Source organism: Sebastes fasciatus, chromosome 13, assembly GCF_043250625.1.
Source record: "Sebastes fasciatus isolate fSebFas1 chromosome 13, fSebFas1.pri, whole genome shotgun sequence".
Lineage (NCBI taxonomy): Eukaryota > Metazoa > Chordata > Actinopteri > Perciformes > Sebastidae > Sebastes > Sebastes fasciatus.
Window position 1 is genome coordinate 9,418,096 of NC_133807.1, and position 25,069 is coordinate 9,443,164.

A 25,069-nucleotide genomic window follows, 5' to 3' on the forward strand; every position below is an offset into this window, starting at 1 on the left:
ATTAATTGATAGTGACAGACTTTTCTGCTTTAACTTGCTTTTTTTATTTACCTTTCTATTAATTCCCTTATTTATTTACTCTTCTGTTTAATTTCCACTTTTATTTATTTATGTATTAATTTACTTTGGATAAGTACCTCATACAGCCCCACTTAAGAGCAGCAATAGATTTGAACATAAACAAGATTTTACAAAAGTTCAACAGCATTTTTAAGGCAGACCTTACCTTACTCACCGCCAGTTAACATTGTGTACTCAAGTGTTAGCAGAAAGCTACAGACTGATGTAAATGTGATGTTTCTTTTGCTCATACTGAGTTTCTGATTGTTGTTCCAGTATTACAGGGAGGGGCCCAAGTGGTCTGGATGGACCAGATTTCAGTGCTGGATCACAAACATCTCCCATCATCCCACTGTGGACCCCCCAGCCAGCACTCTGCACTCTCCTGTTTGCCCCCCCCCCCCACTGGAAGAACTACATCTCCTTCTTATATAACCACTTTGGAAACATGACATTGCCTCCCACATGGAGCTGGAGACAGCCTACCTAGCACAGCCTGGAAGGACTAGGAGCTGATGTTTCTGATATTAAGCACTGAAAACTGAACTTTCCGTCGTCCATCATGACGCTCTGTGCGATCATTCCTCCTTGGCCCCTCTTCCCGTGGTGACTCAATGGTTATGGGGCGTTCTCCAGGCATAATGACTGCGGCTCAGCCTTCGAGGAGAGGGCAGTTACATCCTGCGTAGGAGACTTACCAGTGACGTTTTTCATTTTTCTATCCAGTTTTTTGGTGTGCTGGGATCGGTCTGAGGTTTACCAACAGTTGGAATTGAAATTGTCGCTCAGTCGCCAAATATGCTTGTTGATTCCTCGTGCACACTAGTGGAAGCGTTGGATTGTTTTGCACGCTGCTCAACACCACCGCAGCCCTGTGAATGACCCACGTTTATGAAATGAGGATATCCAGCAGAGACTTAAAAGGAGCATTGTAGAGTTCAAGAGAGAAAGACTGGGAAATGAAATATTTTGAGTATTGAAGGCTGTAAAATGTGTGTTCTCACCGTCTTAGGTGCCATTAAGTGCGGTTGAATCGCTTCACCTAGTGTCCTGTGTGGGCAGAGGTGGTGCATAAATCGACTGTTTTCAAATCAGTGAGACAACATGTTATTACACACAAGCACATACATCACCACCAAGGTTTTGAGAAGCTCTCTGTCGGTATTGAAGAAAAAGGTACTCGGATAATGAAGGTGTTTTGTAAAACAAAGATTGATGTTCTATTACAAGTAAGGCTTTTGGAGAAAGTAAAGATATTTTAATGACAAATAGAAAGGGGGGATGCAAGAGGAAAGAATTCACACCGATTTCAAAGGGAACTAGCTGGTGAAGAGGGACGATGTATTAAGGACTACAGCAGATTTAGGTGAAATCATATTTTTGAAATGCCTTTATTGCAAAATGAATGGCCTGAGTTACAAATACACTCATCTTTCAGTAAGAAATTGATAAATTGAGTTTTTAATCAGGGAAAATTAGCGACAGCCTGTTTGAAGAGCTCAGAGTTCATTGTGATCAATATTCTAGTTTGGTAAAATCAGGATTGAAGAAAATAAAAGCGTTCTCAGTAATTAAAAATGAAGAGAAAGGTAAAGAATGTGGTAAAATGAAGAGTTGTTAAATCCTCCCCGCTCTGTTACATCATCTCACGCAGAAATCTTTTTGACAGGACTCAGGGAAGTGTGGCAAGGGAAGCAAAGTCAGTCTGAATGCTAAGTGTAATGTACTGTGTACTATGATGCACCCAGGAGATTTCTTTTGTGGGTTTCTGTGAATCGATGCATTCTGGGTAATATTGGCTAGATGCAGAGCTTTGATCACCAGTATTTTTAACCCTTTTAAAAAAAAGTTTTACTGTGTAAAAAGAAAAATATATACAGTATCTATACCTAGGTTTACAGAAGACAGGTTTAAGCCGATGATAGAGTAAAACGGTAGAACTTTGTAGAACCTGTCGTAGCCTAAAACACGCGCAGTATTATTCAAGCTTTTTGATCACCTCACGTAAAACAAAATAGAAAGTAAAAAAGGGACCTCACTACTAACTAATGTAGCTCAACAGGTAGGAATCATATTAATGCTTTTTTACTTTTGTGTTAGCTTGTTTTGGTGCTCTGGTTGACACACAGATAATTAACCCCTTGATGCTACAGCTGTCACGATTTACCTTTTTAATTCCACAATTAAGATGAATTTGTTTCTACTTTGTCATTCAGTTTTGTGTGTAGGATTTTAATCTGATCATTTAGCGTTTTGGCTGATGAAGAATTGTGAATGTTAATAAAATTATTTACCCTCTCTACAGGAATTGATTGTGGTTTGGACTTAAAGTGGAGAGTACTCCACTGATTTAGCATTGCACTCCTATAACGTTAACTTAACATTGTCGGACTCACGATGCACAATTGACATCCTTTAAAGCAGTTTATCAAATTTTGCATGCTACAGCCGGATAGCTTAGATTATCATAAAGACTGGAACCGTGTAGACGGCTAGCCTGGCTCCTGAAGGTGACAAAATCCACCTACCAACTCCTCTAAAGCTCACTAATTAACATGTCCTGTTTTTTTTGTAATTCAAATTTTTTAATACTACTCGACATACTATTCTATGACTTTTTTTCGACATACTAAACTATACTATATTATGAATTTTTTTCTTTTTTCGACATACTATACTATGACCATTTTTTGAAATACCATACTATGACTTTTTTAAATTTGATCAACATACTATACTATGACTTTATAAATATTTCCGACATACTATCCTATGACTTTTTTTCGACATACTATACTATGACTATTTTTTTGACATACTATACTATGACTTTTTAAGTATTTCCGACATACTATACTATGACTTTTTTACATTTTTTTCAACATACTATAGGCCTACTATGACTTTATAAATATTTCCGACATACTATACTATGACTTTTAAAAAAAAATGTTTTGACATACTATGACTACTATGACAAACTATTAACTATGTAAAGATATAGAGGAGTAATGCCTATACCTTAGCAGAGAGTGAAGTCTCTCTCCCTCCCAGTGTGTGTTGTACTCCCAGTTTCTCCGTGCTTTGTTGACATCACCAGGCCTGGCCATGTTCGTCCATGTGAGCATACTAGCTCACGGTAGCTGCTCTGTTCTCATAAGGCGGTTACCGCTGATAATGCCGTCCCAACCGACGGCGTCGTTACGGAAGCGTAGCACCCACCAGCAGGACATGGAGGCACATGATTTTTTTCAGATTACCTGTCTCATGTTCTACTGTCAGGATTTATAAAAATAACTTTTTTTTAGATCACATTTGCTCCAATTCTACCAACTGCAGCTTCAATTGTAAAATGACACAGCAGTGCAAAGACAAGGCCAGATGACAAAATATGTGATGTGAGATTTTATTTTAATATAAAATACATAAATAAAGCATCTGCAGGTGGCATCAGGAGCATGTGCACATATTCATATAGACACACATACATATATGTGTAGGACTCAAACACACTATCAGGCATACAAATTCACCCCACAAAAATAAAGTATGAAGACACAAAATGATGGTAGTTGCAGCCATTTGAGAATACGGTACATAGATAGATCTTGCTCGGACCAATGCCTGCACACTACAACAGGTCACATGATCACAAGAAGCACTGCAGCAGTTCTGTACTTAAATAGCTGACACCCAAGAGGCACTGATCTAGAAGAGGTTAAACCGATCACCCGTTAACCATACAAACAAACTACTGACTTGAAATCAGTGGAACCAGAAGTCACTATATTTATTAGATAGAGATATGTCTCATATGGTGCAAAAAGATGACTAATTGAATGCAGCCTGTAACGTAGGAGAATACAGTATTATCTAGTTTCAGTACTGATTGCACATTAAAACATCTGTCCTTAAACTTAAAACAAGTCTCTGTCCCCCACTGTAACTTGCACCCGGACCTCTGCTCAAGGTTTCTTTGGCCAGATAAATGCAACTGTAAAACAACTGACTTCAAACTTTTACTTGTACTCTTTGGAAGTCAATATTTTGTTAGGTTTGAAACATACAAAAAGGTTTCTCAGTTCAAGTTAGAGGAGGTGAGAGCAGTGACCAATCAGACTTTGGGGAAAGGGGCCGTCCCCATTTTAATGAAGGCTCACGAGGCCAACACACAAACATACTATATGAATAGTCCACACAACAGAAAAATATATATATGTATAAACCAACATTCCTCAGAGAAACAATTATAGTGCTGTTTTCTGTTCAGTCCCTCAAAGTTGAAAAAAAACAAAAACAATACAAACTGTAAAATCATAACTTTTATCTGCCTTAGACTGCTTCAAATGAGCTGCGCAAAAATGGCATCAGGCATGGAGGAGCTACTCCTGCAGTTATGAGCAGTATTTTTCAACCTGGACTAGTTTCCCATGCTTTTGTGTTTTAGGTGACTAATGGGGGACAACGATTTCTATAACTGGTCAAGTATTGAGGGATACCTGTAACAGACAACTGCAAAACCAGTTATGAGGGCGAGTGAGCAGCGTCAACGTAAAGTTATGTTAACTAAGAGTGCTTGTTTTTACCACAGACAGGCTCAGATTGTTATCATGAGTGTCTGACTACATTATGGAAAGAACCCTACTGAGAATTAAAACATTTTTCTGACCTTCCCATTGATCCGGGTTGTTTGTTATTGTGTCCACGTCCCGCTCAAGGAGAGGTCTCGTTGTGAAATCTGAATATCAGGCAGCAACAGGTCCCACTCTGTACAGCAGTCTTCCCCTGTGGAAATACCGTTGTCCTCCGGCAACACGCCAGATTTCATAACGAGACTTCTCCTTGAGCGAGACTCTTTCCGTAATGTCAGACACTTCTAATAACAATCAGATTCTGTCATGGCAAAAACAAGCACTTTTAGTGGACGTAAATGACAGAGCCAGCTTGCCCCAATAGCAACACATCTACAGTGCTCTCACTCAATACTGGACCAATTTCAGAAATTGTTTTCCCTATTAGTCAGTTAGACACAAAAACAAGACTCGAAAACAGGATTGAAAAATACCAAAGTTACCCTTTAACCCTCCTCCACTGAAAACTACTGACCATGCAGCACAAGCCACGCGAAAGCAGCAGAAAAGATCGATATGTTAGGGCATTCACCTCCCTTTGGGTTTTTTTATAAAGCCTCTGTACACCTTTAGACCTATTTTATCTCAAAACATAATTCTCTTCTATAATTTAACAACAGTATTCAGACTTGCTTCTAAAAAAAGCTTGTAGAAAACAAGTGATATTTTGTCCCAAAGACAGAAAACAGCCAACAGCTTAGTGACCAGAAGTACTTTCACTGATATTGTGCTAAACTTAAATCTGTTTTTGTAGGGAGACTCTGACAGTAATCTGTTGAACAGCAGCGCTGAGAAGGAGGGGGGGGCGGGGGGAATCAGAGCTCAGGTAAAGCTGGGTTAGGCATAGACATCATCATCATCATCTTACCGGTAGAAAATGACATGGCAGCGAATACATTTGATGCATATGTGAGCGTTTCTGTGCATGATTTTGTCTATGCGAGGGTAGTTTTGAAAGCACCCCAGGCGTGGAAGCAGCGGCTGAAGCAGTGTGGCTCGTTCCCCTTCCGAACCAGCCGCAGCTTCCTGGGGTGTTCGGCGTCCTTAGAGCGCATGTGCTGGATGTAGACCTGGAGAGGAAGAGGATTAGTTAAGATGTGGATATGGATGTATAATACCAAAATGTTTCTACGCAAATATAAACACATAAAAAAACAAACTGACAAATGCGTGTACAAGTACACATGAAACTGCAGTTTCTGACTAACCTGGCAGGCTTTGAGACTAAGTTTGATCTCCACCTGGCTGGTCTGGGTTCCGACCCACATGTACACCTGAGGAGGGAAAACAAAGGAAATGAGGCAGAAACACAAAAATTAATACAAAACAATTACACATGAAATGATGAATTCAAACTGATTCCACTGTAGACATTCAGACAAGTCTATGATCAATTGTCAAACCTCGTGGCCGTTGTCCAGCAACATGATGTCATCGTCGGCCAAGTCGTCCTGACAGAAGTCTGAGCACTTCTCCGACACGGAGAAATAACCCTTCTCATTTGAACACCTGAGAGGCAGAGGTATGAGGCGGGAGAGAAATAAATAGAGGCGAACAATAGACGGTAAAGGAGAGTGATATGAGAGAGGGGGAAGATAGATGAGTGGTAAAGAGAAAGAAGTTAGTATTAATATTGCATATTCATTTATAAATCTGTGCACACTTCTTTTAACTTTAATGACTACATGATACCTAGAGATTATAATGTCCACTCACCTGAAGAGCCGAGCGTGTTTCATATAATCTGCATCTTCGTCGTACGGCTTCTGAGAGCCAATCCCCACCCAGAAGAAGTTCTCTGGCTCCTCCCCCTCATTAATCACCTTGGAGACAAATTGATTAATCAGTTTGCTTTCATGCAAAATCCATTATTGAGAAGACATGAAGCTACAGTATCTTTCTCAGCGCTGCGAGGGAATCTAGTTTTTCCATACACATTTTACAGAGAGGGAAGTATTCAATACATTTCATTAGTGTATTAATACTTCACATGTCTTTTAGAGGAATTACTACTTGAGAGAATTTAAATACAAGCATTCTTTGAGTAACACAAGTTGTACTAAAAAGAAAGTAGAAAAGGTTCTAAATTTTCTGAAGAACATTTAAGTTTGCCAGCAGCTGAAAACGGGTTGTTATAACCTTTATAATAATTGACATACTAAAAACAACAAACAATACGGGAGGAAAGCAGTGAAATGGTCAGTTAATATTCAAGCGCTGAACGCAGTTGCTTTGTACGTTGAGAAATAAGAGATGAAAGCAGTTGATGTGTCAGTTAAAGTGTAAGTATTTCCAATATTATAAGTTACAAACACACAACAGAAATGAATACACATGACTAGGGATGTCACGATATCAGGAATTTGGTAGTCGATACCAATACCAGTGAAATTCCACGATCTTTGATACCACGGTAAAAAACAAAAATAAAACAATAAATCCCATGATCTTCAACATCCACTCCTTTATTACAGTTTGCATACTGGTTTTTGTTAGGAAGTTAAACATGTGATAATTCCCTCTCTATTATCTATTTTATATTGCTGTGAAAACATCTCCTTCAAACAACTGGATTTATTCAACATTTGAACACATCATGATATCTATAGAATTTAACTTCTAGCTCAATACTCATTTTTACTGAATAGAGCCCGAATCATATGTTAATCAATGGCACCTCCCGTCAACGTTAGCGGTTAGCTCCGTGCAGGACTGTGCTGCTTACCGGCTTCTAACAGCTAACGTTAACTAGCTCTAATCCTGGCGATTTCAAAAAACAGATTTGTTGTTCACAATGTAGCATTATCGGGAGAAATTAGAGTGCGTTCCCTGGATGCGTCGATAGTGACATTACCGCATCCCAAACACATTTTCTGTTGTACTCGGAACAACACGACGCCGTTAGTCTGGAGCCACGACGGTACCAGCAGTACTGTAGAAAAACGAGTAGCATCACCTCGATTCTCGTGACATCCCTATACATGACTATAGGAACATTATAGTTCTACTAAGGCACATATAAGAATAATCATAGTACCATAATCATGGCACCTGCACTTTACTTTATGATCCATTTATTTGTCTATATTTTGATTTGAATGTTTTTGTGTTTGCTTTTAATGTTTGCTTTTACTGCCAAGAGCTGCTAAACTGTTTTTCGTTTTTTTCCATGACAATGACAATAAAGTCTCTATTCTATTCTATTCTATTCTATTCTATGTGCACATAAACATTTACCTGTTTGCTGTATGTGTCATCGAACATGCTGTTCATGATGTCCTCGGCCAGTTTGGCTTCATCTGGGTCAGCGGCTCTGCCCACCCAGGTGTAAACGATGCCCTGATTGTCTGTGCTCTCAAACGGTACCTGCAGAAAAACACATACCGTTAAACAGAAACCAAAGGCGGGACCTTTTTGGTCACATTTAAACAGTACAAAAGTAGAAGGAGACATCTCTGGTACAAATTATTGTTATATCTTCATTATTGTGAGATTCAAAAATAATCGCAACCTTGAGAATGGAGCAAAACTCTGAGTTGAGATTGCTGGAATCTGTTCCAATCTGGATGGTCCTAAGAGAGAGAGATGAAAGGTAAAAAAAACAAAACGGGGACTCATCAATCATCAAGACTTCTCTGGAGGAAGGCAGTGCTGTGCTGCTGTGCATGAATCTGATAATAGTTACCTGGTGCAAAGTGCGCTGCCATTGGTGCGTATGTGGTAGAGGGAAGGCTGAGCAGAGTCAGTGTTCTGTTTCCTCTTCCCTTTGTGGATGATAAACTTCCTCTTGAAATGGGACAGGAACTTAAGGTTCTCCTGCTGCTGGGTCATACGCACCACCTAAACAGCAAGAAAAGGCTATGGTTACCAATTCAGCACAATAGTGTTTAAAAAAACAAAAAACTGTTATGCTCAGAGTCTGATTGTCAGCGCGACAATGTCCAAGAACGTGTACAAATCTATCCGGATACCTTCAGTTTTCCAGGGAAAAGACTCTCAAACTTCTTCTGCAGCGAGAAGGTGAAAGTGAGCCAGCCCATGTTGGAGGCCTGCCTGCCCTGCCAGAAGTACACCACACACTGGAAGTCCTCCTCAGCCTGTTTGTCCTCGTCGTCCTCTGCTGCTGCCGCTCTTCTTCCTGCACCTCCTACACCTGCTACACCTCCTACACCGCCTGCACCGCCTTCGCCCTCCTTCTTCTCATCATCTTCATACTCCACAGGCACCCAGTATCTAAGAAAGCAGAGTGAGATTAGTGTAAGACAACGAGTCACTTTGACAGAACAAGTATCAAGCCACTGCAGCCACTTCTCTTCTGTGTGTGAATGCATACATTTTTGTATGAAGGCAGGGCCCTGAATATTCTATAAAACTTAAACTGTAATATTCTGTTTAACCCCCTGAGACAGAGACTTTCCTGTCTTTCAGAGGCTGTAGCAGGCTGAGTTTTAGAGCTACAGTAAAGGTACTGATATATGAAACTAGAAAACCCAAGGAATCTGCCTTGTCATGCTAGCTTGTCAAGAAGGAGGATAAATAACACTCCAAAGTTAAATCTAGCTAAAGCTAAATTTTGGCGAGGAAAAAAATGGCCTCTGACCTCAATATATGTGAATGAAAATGGGTACTATGGGTACCCACGAGTCTCCCCTTTACAGACATGCTCACTTTATGCTAATCCCATGCAGTTTGGGCAAAAAAGTTGTATGCATGCAGTATAAATGTGTTATTTTTGCCTACTCTAAAAAGAATAGTGTATTTCAATATTGCTGCATACTGGGGTCCCTAAACAGTCTTGGAATTACATAAATTGGGTATAACTGTAAAGCTGAGACTCTTGTGGATCCAATGAGCCAATAACCACAGCCTCATGAAACTTTACAACCACAAACTACCTACTGTAGGGCATTCAGAGGATGGATGGCTTTCCTAGGTATGTTGACAATAAGGGGGTTTCTGAGCAGTTTCCAGAACAGAAGTGCTTCCCCATCTAAACGCCAAAAACTGCATTTCTTGCAGAAATCTCCAAATGTTAAAAGTTTTTGATACCAAATCACAGGATGGCTTTTTCTATGGTGTTCCTCAAGGTCGTGGTGTCTTAATATTGTATTCTGGAGGGATTATTGATAATTTTTTTTATCAATAATCAAGTGGTAAAAAAGGTTAAATTTAGCACAAAATCTATAACAAATGGTATCAACCCAAAAATTGCTAGAACAACTTATGAGACACAATAGAGCATGAGAATAGCCCCTTCCCTCCTTCCTACCGCCCTACTTCTGGCGCCTTTGCTCAGACCACAGCCAACCACACCCATCTTCGAACATTACTTTCATTTTGATCTCAACTACCCACCTGCAAAGTTTAGTGACTGTCTCTTACACAGTTGCACTATCGCAGTGACAAAATCTATCCATAAACAGACAGAGATAAACACCTGGCAAAGCACACAATACCGCCTCTGTCTCCAGGACCACATTTTGCCATGATGACTCACACACAGGCTCACAAGGTGAAAAAAATACCAGCGTCGCTTTCGCAGCTGGTAATAAACAATTTAAGCAATGTGTCCCCTCAAGCCCTGAATTTCCACCTCTGCTTGATTCCGGACATCAGTGCACGGTCTTACACATCCCTACCTGCAGAGGAAGACGTAGCAGTCCTGGGTGTGGAAGTGGCCAAACTCCTCCTCGGGCAGGCGAGCAAACTTCTTTCCCTCCAACACAAATCCTTCCATGCCATCCAGGTCCTCATTCCACTCCTCCATCAGTTGCTCAGCCTAGACAGAAAAAGCATTTGTTGTAATTCACCTATAAAAACAGTGAGTATAAAGGAAAACAGCAACCATACGTGTGTTGTTACCTCAGTAAGGGCCATGGCTGGCTGCCTGGGGAGGAAGAGGGCTGTGAGGTCAGCTTTCATCTGGTCTTTCTTCTCTGCGTCCTTCTTCACCTGAGAGAGAAAACACAGATAAACACTAACTGTGATAACAACACACGAGCAGCTAAATCTGGAGGCCACACACACACACATGAAACATCTAACATATTTCTGGTTTTGGACAGTGTGTATTTTAAATTACTATTTTATGAGCCACAAGTAGCCATTGACTGGTATCCTGCTATCAAAGTATCAGCATTTAGATATTTTAATCACACACACACACATATGTATCACTGACCTTGCCCAGTAGGTTGCCTTTGTCTTTCTGTTGTACAGTCTCAGCTGCTCTGGTGTAGTCCACCTTCAACACATCATCCCAGTTCTTAAACTTGGACTTGTACACCTGAGGAAGAGGAAGAAGAGCAACTAAGATTAAGTTATACTGTGAAGAATAGGAGCTAAACTTGATGACAGCATTTAACCAATGTGTTTACCATTGTACTGGATTTGATATACATGCTAATATTATGCAGGTAATACTTCACATCATATAGTCGATTCTGTTCAGTCTATACATCAACGACTTTCTATTTGTTTGTCCTGAAGTCGGAACCCTAATGTACGTAGACGACACGGTTTTATTTGTACATGGCAGAACCAAAGCAGATGCTGCGGCTAATCTCACCAGTTCAATGGCTCAGGTCACAACATGGTCACAACGGTCAGCATGTTCTACTGCAAAACCAATAGCCCCGCTAGTGACCCTCATGTACTTGTAGCAGGGGAACAGTGTAAGAAAACACTGCAAAAGGGTCCAGTTCAATCTTGAAAATTTACGATTCACTAGAAATCATGTCTACAGAGACTGCTAAGATGTTTATACATTCTATGATTTTCACTCATCTGACCTACTGTTTAACAAGCTGGTAACATGCCAAACGTAGAACGCTGAAACCACTCAAATCATTAAAAAAAAGCACTTAAAAGCATTTGTATCCAAGTTGCAGTTTCCATGTCTGTCCAAAATGTCATCACTTCATCATTTCATCCTATTAGACATTGGTGTGAAATTGTCATAATTAGCATATGCATTCTTGAGTTATGGCTAAAAACTAGTTTTGTGAGGTCACATTGAACTTTGACCACCAAAATGTAATCAGTTCATCCTTGAATCAAGTGGACGTTTGTGCCAAATTTGATAGAAATTCCCTCCAGGCGTTCTTGAGATATCACGTTCATGAGAATGGGACGGACGTCTATAAGTGCAGATGGACAACCTGAAAACGAAATGCCTTCCTCCACGGCTGTCGTGGAGGCATAAAACTCAAAGCACTTCCATCACTGCCCAATATCAGATTTTAACTAATAAAAATATTGTTAACTTGTGCTTGGTATACAAAGTCATCCATGCATGACTTAGCTCTACCGCCACTTGTAGCCTATAGATATAGAATTGCATCAACAGCTTGGGTCTACGCCTACTTCCTGTCAGCTGATGTCATTCACATACGCTGCAACAGGAAATACACTGGGACGCATTTAGAACTTTGAAATAGTCTACATCAACAAAAGAACCAATCCTCATTGTGTCACTGGGGGTCTATAAGAGGAGATTAGACTATTCCGTTGTGATAAAGTGCCTTTAGCCAGTCAGCTTGGTCTTTCAGAGGTTCAAGAGAGTCGAATATAATTCCAATTCACATTAGACAACTAAACACCTACATATCTTTCAGTAACCAAACAAAACAATGGATGATTAATACATGCACGTCAGCACTAAACTGTGTTTTTGATGCTGCTATCTATATGTCTGCTTGCTTGCAATGTTGTATACTGTATAATATATATATATGTCAGGTGTTTAAAAACCTGTGTGTCCTTTTCCAATCGATAAACTGCATGTCCTGTTTTTTTTGTTGATGTATTTTAGGAAGCCTTTAGTAACACCTTGGCCAGGGCCTACAGATGAAAAATAGCCTTTTGGCCAATTCTGGCATTTTTTTGACCATGTATATTTATTTATTTCTAAACTATTAATGTATTTTCAAAGGTGTAAAATAAGTGCAACATTTCATTTGAAACATTGTATGTTTTCTTCCTTCTTGCAGAATTGTGCACAAGTGAACATCCATTTATTTGTAACACTGCAAATAGCCAGTAAGGTGTATTTATTTATCCCTTCACAACAGACCCAGACCATGACAAGACAGCAGGTAAAGCAAGTGGATTTTGTTGATTTTTAAAATGGATTTGGCTGACCTAACATCTCTACTTCCCACAGTCTCAGGTCTGCAGCAGCATTTGAAGTGGTGGGGTATTACCTGGCATTCGGTGCCCTCCAGGTTGCGCGTGACGCTGGCGTGTTTGGGCCGGTGAAGCATGGAGCAGATCTCCTGACCCAGTTTTAAAGCGGCGGCTCGGACGAGACGCGGAGACTTCCTCCCGATCCAGATGAACACGTCAGACCAGCAGTCCAGGATGTACACGCACTTTGTGTCGAGCAGAGACTGCACCTGAGGAGAGGGATGGAAATATGGAGAAGAGGAGGATGTAGAAAAAAAAAAAAAAAGAAGAAAAAAGTGAAGTAGGAAATGGTTATTTTAAACATTCTTGTGGCATTATTTCAGCCACATAATCATGCCCTCTAGTGAATATGCAGCAGATAAACATACCAGTCTCATCTCTGGCGAAGTGTCCAGTTTGATCTTGCGGTCTTTGTGCTCGACTGACAGCTTGTAGTTAATCTGTGGCAGCTCCAGGTAGCCCAGACCCAAACCCACCTACAGGACAATGATAAAGAAAACATCAATGAAGTGTGATTTCCTTTCTAGCAATGTGATCTGTCGCCATGACTTTTAAGAGTGCTCCCCTTGTCATAGACATTTTGCTACTGACGCACCTGTTCATAGGTCACAAACTATTTGGCCTTTTTTCACCTTTGTTAATTACCTCCTGTTGCATGGGAGTTCACATGTAAATGTGGAAATAGTCTGACCAGTTTTAAGGCTGATAAGGGGTTAACTAACCAGTGTAACGGTATGACCAGTTGCTTTGTTGGGGCTGCCTGTTAGGTCAACGCCTAAAGATATTTCGTCAGGCTTGTGAGTCAATATTTTTAAGTTGGTCAACTGCACAAAAGGACTAAAGCATAGAGCATAATAAAACACAACATTCATACTTGAATTACAATATGCTGAACGGTTATTATGCAACTTTCGCCCAATGATGCCAAAAACATTCTGCCTACTGCAGGTTTAACAGTTAAAGGTCAGTCAAAGAAAACACAACAGAGAAAATGGTACCTTACAGAAAACCCCAAAATGCAGTCTGTATTTCCCACTCCCGTAAATCCCCAGAACAAAATAATGTTCACTTCTAGTTCCACTATCAGTTCAGTTCTAGTCAGTTCACTTGTAAAACATTTAGTTCAGTTCAATTCACTCACAAAAAAGAATAAAGTAAAAGGGAATGCAAATTATAAGCCTATTGCTCACGGATTTTACTGGAGTTACCTATGAGTCACGTGAATCTAGTGCAGTCTGTGTTTTATGAAAAGTCAATAGAGGGTTGGTTTACAGCTACTGTAGCATGAAACTTCAAGGAACATATGATCTCGGGCCGGAGATCTCCCAGGAAGACAGATTTGTGCAAGGCAGACTATAAACAAGTAAAGAAGATGGTCGCCAAATTTCTGCTCCAACAGGACGGTCTCACCACTTCCTCATAGCACTGCATCATCTTGGATGGAACATAAGGTGAATAATTGGACTGGTTTACAAGTGGAGGTGTGTCTGTGACAGGGATGGGTGTGCGTGTGATGAGCCAAAATATATTAACCTCTGGTGGTAGTGATAGCAGGACGCTACACCTGTTTGACTCAGTTACTATAAAGCAGAGCTGGGACCAAGTCATTGTTTTGCAAGTCACAAGTAAGTTTCAAGCCCCAAGTCCTAAACTTGGAGTTTGAAGTCCTAAACAAGTCATAATGCGCTTTTCACCAAATGTAATGCCATTTTAACAGAGTTACTGGCGCCAACTGGTGCTCAGCAACGTAACGTTACCCAATAATATTCACAATAGCCGAGAGTTTAGAGTTCAATAAAAAAACACCACTTTTTGGGGATTCAGCAATAAACAACAAAAGATAGAAATTCTGTTCAGTTCAGTTCAGTTATTTTTCCCCACGAGTGAATCCTCTTCTCAAACAAATCAATAAGGGATCTCTCAAAAAGTGAATAAACCCAACATCTCCCAACGCTGGGTGAGTTACCTCCAGTACCGGGCAGTTGATCGTCTCCTTGCACACACTTTTTAGATAACATACTTTTTAATCTTTGGGCTTGGGGGAAAGTATCAAGTATTCTCATGTCAAAACGCTGAAGTCCAAGTGAAGTCATGAGTCATTGTTGTGAAAGTTCAAGTCGAATTGAAAGCCTTTTTAAAATTTTGTCAAGTCAAGTCTTAAGTCATCAAATTTTTGACTCGAGTCTGACTCAAGTCATGTGGCCCGAGTCTACACCTCAGCTATAGAGTCATTTTTCTTAAAACATTTTTGGTATTTGGTCTATCCCACATACTGCACATCATCATGGGCCATTTACAAAAACACAGTTACACGTGACTTCAAGACTGTGATAAAGCAGAAAGCTCAACAGTAAATCCTACACACCTCCTACAACACTGACCAATTTGCATTACACCTACACTACCTTAATGCTGCATGTACGCTTCTACTGTAGACCACATTAACATTCACAGGGTGAAGTTAGTTGCGGAGAGTAGTGCCGTATAAAGGCTAAAAAGACTTACCTTGTATAGTTTAGGTCTGACAGGAGAGAAGTCATCTGGTACGTGTTTCTTGATCTCCTCTGGTTGTCCTCCCAGTACCTCCCAGAACTCTGGAGGCTCCTGGTTCTGCATGAGGGTTGAGATCTCCGCCTTCCCTTTACGCTCATTCTTATTGATCTTTTCTGCAAATAACCTGAAAGATGAAAACAATGCACACACACTTTGCATCACTATATTTAAAGTGTTTTTCTTTCCAAAGTCTTTTTATTGATTGTTAATAATGACTAAAACAGTAACTGTGCAGGGAAAGAAATGTTGTTGTCACCTTTCACCAATAAACTAAATCTAATTTAAAAAGATTCTTTTCTCACACAATAAGTAAGGATATTTTATTTAGGTAAGTTATTTTAATTGTGTCCCTCCTAACATGGAAACCAACTGGAGATTTGCCTTCCAAGTGTCAGAAAAGTTTGTGTTACTTGTTGATTTGTTTCCTACCTGGCCTTTGTGGTGCCGCTGAGAGTAGCGTTGGCTCCTCTCCAGATAAAGATGTCCGGGCCTGTGTCCAACAGGAAGACATACCTGACAAAAGGAAAAAGACAGGATGTCATGGACACACTGCTCCAAGTTCCACACTAAAATGACACACAGCGTACATATCAAATAGCAGCAGGAAAAAATGAGCAACAAATCAACTGGAGGTTTACAGTAACTGCTATTATTATGTCAAACAGAGAGAAGAGGGATGCATTAGAAAGCAGTGAGTGTGTGGCAAAGCATGCAAGTGTACGTGTCATGTGTTGTACAAGGCAGAAAGGGTGTGTGAGAGTTACCGGGGATCGAGGGAGGAGGCCTTCGCAGATACAGACTCCAGTCTGATGTTTTTCTTGCCGTAAATTCTGTACAACCTGATAGACACACAAAAGGATTAAAACCGGATTAAAAAAAATAATGTTTCCAGACCAAACAGACGCAGTAGTTTACATCACAGAATGCTCAAGTAATTACAGCTAAATGTGCAAGCTACAAGCAAAAAAATTATAAAATGAAGTCAAACTCCAAATAAACTTGATTTCTAGCAGCTTTTCAAAACAAAGATCGAGATTACGACAAATAAAAGCCAAAGATAAATAATATAATATATTTGTTCGACTTAAAGCTAGGGTTGGTAATCTTCATCTTCTTCGAAAACATTTGTTATCTTTGTTGAAATTCTCTTTAAAAAGCTTACTTGACAGAATAGTGTGTGTCCTCCACAGTGTAGAATCCGCTGGCTGTTCCTCCCTCAATGTAGGAGATCTCATTGTTAAACACCTGCAAGCGAGACAAAAAGCCACAGTGATTTTACCTCATGCTAAACTTAGATTGATCAGAAGTTTCTAGATTGTTAGTTATTTGTGTGTATATCTCTGTGTGCCTGATATATTCGTACTGTCTGTGTACAGTGTATTTATACATACGGCACTGAACTCCTCGCTCTCATCTCCCATCTCCTCCCGTATCGTCCTGCACTCCGCTCCGAGGAAATTTCTGAGGTTGACGGCGTGGATGGCGGAGCCGGCCTTCTTGTCCAGAGTGGCTTCCTGGCCGATCCAGTAGTAGATCTGCCAGTTCAGTGAGCCGTTGTCATCCTCGAAAGTCTACAATTGCAAAAAAAAGAAGAATGCAAGAAGGATGTCGTACATGAAAACTTACAGATGTTCCAGCTGTAGCCAAGAATAATCTATGTTGTTTGATTAATCCAATTTGTCTGATGATAATCTAAGTAATGACGGTAAGTTCATTCTACTGACACGTATCTCCTGTAAATGATGGCAGATTTGATGCGTTACCTTGAGGATGATGTAGCAATCAGCCTCATAGAACTTGTTATGGAAAGCTTCGTCCACTTGCATTGGAATAAAGTTCTCTATCTGCCACACCGATACACCTGGAACCTGGATGACGGGGAAACAGAAGAGATATGTACGCTGATATCTGCACAATGCAAAGCAGAGAAATCGAATTTGACATGTGTATAAATCAATCTTCGGGGGCACTTTGGTTGGTTGTATTTGAGAACAGTTAGATCACACACACACACACACACACACACACAGATTACCTGCCCCACGTCCTCCACATAGAACTCAGAGTAGTCCAGATGAGGCTTCTCTAGACTCTTGTCCCAGCGCCGGACCTTTAATTCCCTATAACTCAATTCCCCATTCTCCTGCAAAATGAGCAGATTTCTTGGTTAATTCAATGTAAATGAACCAGATTGTGTTTAGCATTCTTCCTGTGGGCTGTGTAGCCATCTTTCTTTATCTTTTCCTCCCTCACCTCCAAGTTCTTCTTATCCTGTGCGACGTCACTCATGCCCTTCAGCACCTGCTTTGCCTGATCATCTTGAGAACTGTCCTTCCTCCTCCTTAGCCTCATCTTCCTCGCCAGGGGATCTCGGGGGCTGGCTCCTGGACACATGTACACAAGTTTATTGACAGAAGAAACAAGAGGCACTGTTACTGTACACATTCATGTACAAAACTCTACATACAGTTAAAAGACATAAATACACATACCTCCTCCGGCCGCTGCTACAGTAGCAGGCGAGGCCCCGGCCAGCCGGAGCTGGTTCGGTAGGGAGAAGTCGATGTTGTACCACTCTGCTGCTCTGTCGACTGGTTTCGGAGGCATCACCAGGTTGGGGTTCTCACGCACATCCAGAATCTACAGATAGAGAAATGAATGGGAAAATATTTGTGGTAATTTTTTCCCTAAACACTAGGAATTTGTAGAGACAATGAAATATATGTATTAGATGCAAACATTATGACGTTACAGAGCACTACATTTTATTGCTTTATCATTTCAAGTCCTGTATATTATTTATATAATATTCCTACAGAAATTTGAAGTGTACTGTATTGATTTTTTAAAAAATTTTATTATTTCATCTATATAGTAAACATTTCAAAAGATTTGTCATGATGTCACTATTCTATGTCAAATAATATTACATTTACTTTATCTAACTGTATCCTAGGGATGTCATGATACCAGATATTAAGTAGTCGATACCAATACCGGTGAAATTCAACGATTCTCAATACCACGGTATAAAAACAAAATAATAATGCCAATGTACACTCCTTTATCATTACCATTTATATGCTGTTTTTTGCAGATTTATTATTAATCTCTGATGATCCACATCAAGTTTTTCGCCAAAAACTAAACGGTACAAGATTGTATTTGTACAAATCATGATAACATTACCATTTTCCCTCACCTAATACCTAATATTTTATAAAATAGACCTTGAACGCATCATAATGTAACTCAATGCAACCTCTGTACGTTAGCTGTTAGCTACGTTATTTAGCCAAGCAGGACTGTGCTGCCCACCGGCTGCTAACAGCTAACGTTACCAGCTCTGCTTCTGCCGATTTCAACGCAGATTTGCTGTTCACAATGCAGCATCATCAGGGAAACTTTCTATCGTCCCCAGGATACTGTTAGTTTCGAGCCCCGATCCCCCGGTACCTACAATACTTTAGAAAAACAAGTCCCAACATGTTTTCAGACATTTGGCATTGACTTGGTAGCGAAGTATCGGCTCTCGTGACATCCCTACTGTATCCTATTTCTTTCTTATATTTATTGTAACATACTTTGTTTTAGTAAAAAGTATGAAAAAATGTCCAACGTTTTCTCTCCAGTCATGAGGGAGGTTACAGCCAGGTTACTTTAATCCTCTTTTACAAAGTAATCAAACTCACATTAATCCACCCTTTACCCAATATAAATGCTGTTTAAGTCCAGTACTATCTGAGTACTTTACAAGTAGTGATGTTAGTATAGTACCTCCAAGTCAGTCAAGAAGTGGACGGCCTCAGGCAGTGTTACCAGGCGGTTTTTATTCAGCACCAGTTTCTTCAGCTTGCCACACCTAGACAAACAGCACAAAACCACATGTTCACATAACTGCATATTCCAGTGTGGTGACAAAATGTGTCATGTACAGAGAATCTGCTATTGCTAATACTTTTTTTTTTACATAGCTGTTAAATTTGGCTGTATACATGAACTTTGAGTGGTTCTTCAAAAAGACTCAGCCTTTCAGGGAAACATGTTCGATGAAAGAATCCGGAATAGAGATGTAAAAAAAAAAAAAAAAAAATCAATCTGTGTTTGATTGTGTGTTACACACCTGCAGAGTCCCTCTGGGATGAGTTCCAGGTTGTTGTTAGCTGCCATGAACTCAGTGAGGCTGGCCAGTTTGCCCACGCCAGGTGGAACCCCATCGAAGTCCAATTTGTTTGAGTTTACATACAGCTTCTTGAGTTTGGCCAGCTTACAGATTGCAGACTGGATGGAGACACATGAGCAAACTACTACTTAGACATTTTACACAAATAATAAAAAGACAAGCATTAAAATAACAGAAATACAGAATTCTATCAAGAAAGTAAGTCATAAGTAAATCACTCTGTAAACCAACTTGTTATTGAAGCGTTGGTTCACCCACATTCACATATTTCTTTGTATTAAGCCATACAGATGCCCAGATTTTCAGATATTCATCTCTTTGATTTCTAGATTTCAAATCTCATTTGTAATATTGAAGCAACTCCAGGTACACTGCTTTCTAAACACTAGTGGTAAAAAAAACAAGAGTGGTTTCTTGAGACAGATGTGTAATCATCATTGTCCTTACCGGCAGTGAGGTGAGCTGGTTGCGGCTCAGGTTAAGCGTCTCCAGCTGAGTCCACTGATCAATGCAGAGGGACAGTTCTGAGATCTGATTACTGCTTAGGTTGAGTCTCTTCAAGCTGCCCAGTGAATAGAGGCACTCTGGCACCCGAGACAGGTCGTTACATGACAGGTCAACATCTGGGAGAGAGCGAGAGAGGAGAGACAGAGGGAACATGTGTTTTAATGTTTCCCCAGACAGAGAGTGTGAGGATATAATGTATGAAGGAAAATGTGCCAGGTCCCTAAATAAGTGGCCTGGAAGAAACAAGAGTGGTTGGTGTGTGTGTATGTGTGTGTGTGTGTGTGTGTGTGTGTGTGTGTGTGTGTGTGTGTGTGTGTGTGTGTGTGTGTGTGTGTGTGCGTGCGTGTGCGTGTGTGCGTGTGTTACCTGCTAGTTGTGTCAGACCCTCCAGGCTGGTGGGCATGTTGCTCTGGGTCCTCTGGGTGTTCCTCAGGTGGAGAGTCTGTAATGCCACCATGGCTGGCAGCTGGCTGCTCAGACACACAGAGATAAAAACAGTTAGAATAAATAAATGCGTATTTCTGTTTTTATAAATAAATGATTTATACAATTTAATAAAATAAATTAAATCGATTTGTAAAATGAATAGCTTTAGGGATAACATGCGACCTATGAATTTCTAGGTGTCTGGGTAAATGTGTGAAGTGAAGGATAGAGGAAACGTGTCTTCTTACCGCAGCTGGGCATGCATCAACGGGTTGTTGTTCAGCGTGAGCGTCTGCAGGTGAACCAGGCGTCTCATCTGTGGTGGCAGGCTGTCCAGCTTGTTGTCGCTCAGGTCCAGATACAGCAGGTCTGTCAGGTTGATGAACAGCTGGTTGGGGATGGAGTCAATGCTGTTGTGGCTCAGATTCAGCACCAGCATATTCCTGCTGTTCTCCAGGTCCCTGGGGATCTCTGACAGCTGATTGTAACTCAGGTCCTGAAGGAGAATAAAGAGGAAATGTATTGTTTTTCATGAAAATACTGTCTGGGAGACAGTTTTTTTTCAGAACAGTAGAGTAATTTGAAAAAGAGGGAAAGGTAATAGGTGTAAAGTTAAGGCAGTGGACCAGAAAATAAGGAAAGGAAGCATGTTGTTGAAATAATTCTGGGTAGACTGTAAAGGAAAGTCTTCAAGGGTTTGATAAACAGAGAAGGAGTAACTGTGTGAGATTATTATGTACCAGCACAGAGAGGTCATCTAGCTGAAAGATGTCATCGGGGACTCCAGAGTTTTTCAGGTTGTTGGCTCTGGCTACCACCGCCTGCACACAAAGTGAAACACATTTAGGGCTCTATTAGAACTTCACATTGGTACACGTAGAAACAGGCCATAGTCAAAGCATTATATTAAAATCAATAGTGCTTATGCTTATGGCCAGTGGAAGAAATCGGCACGTGCTTTATGTGTATTTTCTTATGCGTGTTGTGGGTGTCAGTTACCCGTAGGTTCGGTAAGCTGGACAGTTCTCCATGTAAAGTGGTCAGGCTGTTGTGACTCACTGAAAGATGCTCCTAAAGAAGGAAAACACAGAGGTTTTTTGTTTACAGATACACAGTGCACTGCACAAACAAAACACAATCTAAAACATAAATACGCTCTAAAAGGTGCCCTGGTCACCGCTGTGCAATGTACTTCTTGCACCAATCCCCTTTTGTCTCTAAATAGAATGATTCAACTGCAAACAGGATAAAATCAAGATAGATAAACACACACCAGACACTGGGACTCCTAGCCATGATAACAGACTAATCTTATTTACCTAGACCTGGTTAAGATCAAGCATGTTAGCATGGAGCACCTTTTCAACATAGCGAGCTTTGGAGGTTTAGATTAGATAATACTATCAAAGATATTGGGGATTAAAGTAGGGCTGTGTGTGCTCTTAATCAGGCGAGGTTTCACTGGTGAAATGCACATCTGATTAGATAAACAATGCAAATATGTTACTTGGTGACATCACCACGTTATGGAAGAAAAGGCATGACTTGAGCAAAGCATTTCAGGCAGTTCAGGAGCAGTGTTTCTGTGGGGGAGAGTAACTCCCTTTGGCGTGGACTTTGGCTTTTGTAACTTTGAAGACCTTTTACATGGACAACAAACTATATAACACACTGAAGGAAAAGCACAATAGGTCCTATTTAATGCCTCCATATTTAGAAATGTGAGGAAAAGCTAATTAGGGATGTCCCAAATACCATTTTTTGGGCTTCGAAGCTTCGGTGAGAAATATTCGAAGGTATTCAAAGCTTCTGGACAGTGGCGCTGCCGCACTACTGTACAAACATGAACCTCTACACATAAACAGCGATAGCCGTCTGAGAATAACTAATAATAATTAATGTTGAATATGAATAATAAATAATGTTGTGGGATTATTTATTTCATTGGCTATATTGGGATTTATACATTATTATCACATACTTAAATATAAAAAAAAATAACAAAAAATTAGGCATTTGGATACTGATTTGGAGGTCTATTACCATGGCAACGGTCGAAGCTGCCCTAAAGCTAATAACTAGCAAATAGCCCTGAATATCTCACCAGCTTCTGCAGAGAGGCCAGCTCCTCTGGGAGGTAACACAGTCCTGTCCTGTTCAGTTTCAGCCATCGCAGACTGCTCATACACTTGACATGCTCTGGGAAGTATCCACCCTGTAAAGACAGATAGGGGAGAGAGAGATGGGAGACAGTAGAAGAAGAGGAGAATGACTTTGGATATCAGTCACACTGGTATTTACTTTATTTAATTTATCAATGCTATGTCTTTGTAATGTTAGATTGTGATGGAGTTGGTGGAGGGTGTTGAACGTTTTTTTTCTGAAACATAATTTCCACATCATTATCAAAATGTATCCAACACTGCACATTAACATGGTGAATACAGAAGAATGAGAACAGTAAATGTCTACATACAAAATTAGAAGTTGACATCAACCGTGTTGTTGTGTATTATGTAAACACACAACAACTGTAAATCTACTGCTACAGATATGTGCAATAACACATGCTGATCATTCTGTGAAATGATTATATGATGCTGTGCAATAATTATATAATTATCTGACGGACACTTTGTGCAATAATCTGGAAAAACTGTAATCATCTCATCAATATACATATTGTATTTTTATATTGTATTATCTTTTATATATCTCTCTTTTTATTGTAGTATCTTTTCATTAGCACCTATGGGATTGTCACAATCTAATTTCGTTGTACTACACAATGACAATAAAGGGCTTGAATCTTGTTTTCACTGTCTTTGTGGATGGGCGTGATGGGTACAAATTGTCAAACATCCACAAGTCATTTACAACTTAGCTACATGAGTAAATGCAGCAAACATCTGGCTAGCTGTGATGTTCACTTTTAATATATTTTACAGTCAGGATAAGAAACCTGAAAAGTTAAAGTCGTTATGGCACAACTTGGCAGAGGAAATGACGTCATCCTACACAGTCTAAAATTAGATCATCATCCAGCCAGATAAAAAAAAAAAGTTGTTTCTCCAGCTTATCTGTACTACTCTCATACTGACATGGCAGCTAGTGTTAAGTAATGTTACACATATAGTTCATACACATGCCAGATACATGATATCAGCTGTCAAAGCTGCCAACCAGAGCTGCTTTCTCAACTTCCCTAAACTAAGCTCTCAGCAAAATGTGTCTACAAGTATGACGACATTGAGTCAACAAACTCTTAAACGTTAGCTATTGTTTTTGACCACATCATTACCTAACTTAAAGGCTTTATAAAGCTGACATGCTCTGACACACAGAGCTCGTGGTTCTGACTCAGAGTCAAAGTTAGCCTACAGTGAAGCTAATGTAGCTAACGTGACGTTGGAAACAAGGTTATTATCACAAACTACCCAGAATAAACTAACCTAACATAACAACGAAGTAACGCTACATTCACAGCACCATTCCCCTTAAATAGAAACATGTTTATATTAACATACTGGCTGCTCGTGGCCGACACACCAGACATGTCAAACATCTGACAACTAGCTAACGCCCAATGATAGCGAGCTAAGCTAAGCTAGCTCAGCCGTTAGCCGTCTGTTGTGAGTCTCTAACTTGGATTAGCTTTAGCAGTCAGTTTCCCAACAGCGGTGGATATAAACTCAACAAACACTGCTTTAAATGCTCACTTTGAAGTCGTTTCCACTGAGGTCTACCCCCCTGATGAAGGGAAGCACTCCGGTAGCAGCCATCTCCGGTTGATGTCAGCTGCTCAGAACAGATCCAACCTCAACGGCTCTATTTTGATCCGGAGGAGGGAGGACTGCTCTTCTTCTTCTTCTCTTGATTGTTAGCGGTGGTTAATAACCAGCGCCGCCCCATGGTTTACACAATAACTACTATAGGTTATAATAATCTGTACACAGCGCCCTCTAGTGGTCATCAGAGATTACAATACAGTAGTGATGGGAATTTCGGCTCTTTTTAGTGAGCCAGATCATTTGGCCCAGCTCACCAAAGAAGAGCCGGCTCTTTCGGCTCCCAAACGGCTCTTCGTTTTTACCGCTTCTGCCTTTTATAATGCAGCCAAATTTACCACTTTTTTGACCTATGATTAGTATGTGTGCACATATCTCTCTCTCATACACTCTCAATACCACCCCCTACAGTATCCCTCTCTCTCCCTCCGATACCTGATTGTTTTGTTTGCACACCGGCAATATTTGCACTATCTGTTTATACTATCTGTTTATATCATGTTTGTTTTTATAGCTTATTTTGTAAATTGTACATTTTTATTCTTTATTCTTATTTTATTCTAAAGTTTTATCTATTTCTTTGTTATTATACTATTTGTCTCGCACCAAGAAAGCCAAAGAAAATTCCTTGTGTATACCCCTTACACCTGGCAATAAACACCTTTCTGATTCTGATTATGATTCTGATTATGATTCTGATATTAGTGATGGCGAGCTGAAGCTTCATGAAGCAT

General features: G+C 40.2%; 2 protein-coding genes across 4 annotated transcripts in view; one reads left to right on the forward strand and one right to left on the reverse strand.

Moving 5' to 3' along the window:
• llgl1 (LLGL scribble cell polarity complex component 1) overlaps positions 1-2,362 on the forward strand; it is a 49,884-nt gene extending 47,522 nt beyond the window's left edge. Inside the window, exon 24 of the mRNA XM_074655316.1 lies at positions 337-2,362. The gene's annotated coding sequence lies outside the window, so the exon portion shown is untranslated. The remainder of the gene's footprint in view (positions 1-336) is intronic.
• Positions 2,363-3,452: 1,090 nt separating this feature from the next.
• On the reverse strand, positions 3,453-24,432 carry flii (FLII actin remodeling protein). 3 transcript variants are annotated; one of them, XM_074655314.1, is made up of 32 exons: positions 24,267-24,432; positions 22,652-22,762; positions 21,547-21,618; positions 21,288-21,368; positions 20,796-21,043; positions 20,488-20,591; positions 20,062-20,237; positions 19,555-19,712; positions 19,209-19,293; positions 17,924-18,071; positions 17,685-17,815; positions 17,467-17,574; positions 17,195-17,299; positions 16,823-17,002; positions 16,594-16,676; positions 16,196-16,270; positions 15,861-15,944; positions 15,384-15,555; positions 13,247-13,354; positions 12,896-13,087; positions 10,873-10,977; positions 10,554-10,643; positions 10,331-10,470; positions 8,872-8,924; positions 8,663-8,835; positions 8,377-8,531; positions 8,203-8,263; positions 7,929-8,057; positions 6,408-6,514; positions 6,095-6,200; positions 5,900-5,965; positions 3,453-5,761 (listed from the first exon to the last, which is right to left on the reverse strand). In XM_074655314.1, the coding sequence occupies exons 1-32, from the start codon at positions 24,327-24,329 to the stop codon at positions 5,627-5,629; spliced, it is 3,804 nt and encodes a 1,267-aa protein (XP_074511415.1). In that variant the 5' UTR covers positions 24,330-24,432; the 3' UTR covers positions 3,453-5,626. The 3 variants fall into 3 exon arrangements, with proteins under 3 accessions (XP_074511415.1, XP_074511413.1, XP_074511414.1); XM_074655312.1 differs by having other exon boundaries at positions 8,663-8,924; positions 24,267-24,427; XM_074655313.1 differs by having other exon boundaries at positions 8,663-8,924; positions 17,467-17,571; positions 24,267-24,425.
• Positions 24,433-25,069: the final 637 nt, after the last annotated feature.

What these genes read in the sequence shown, in the direction of transcription:
- flii (XM_074655312.1), bottom strand. Translation starts at nt 24,329, where the DNA reads ATGGCTGCTACCGGAGTGCTTCCCTTCATCAGGGGGGTAGACCTCAGT. An exon ending in TTGATGCATGCCCAGCTGCG is followed by an intron (nt 20,592 to 20,795) that starts GTAAGAAGACAC and finishes GTGTCTGAGCAG; the next exon opens with CCAGCTGCCAGCCATGGTGG. An exon ending in ACTTCTTGACTGACTTGGAG is followed by an intron (nt 18,072 to 19,208) that starts GTACTATACTAA and finishes CTCTATCTGTAG; the next exon opens with ATTCTGGATGTGCGTGAGAA.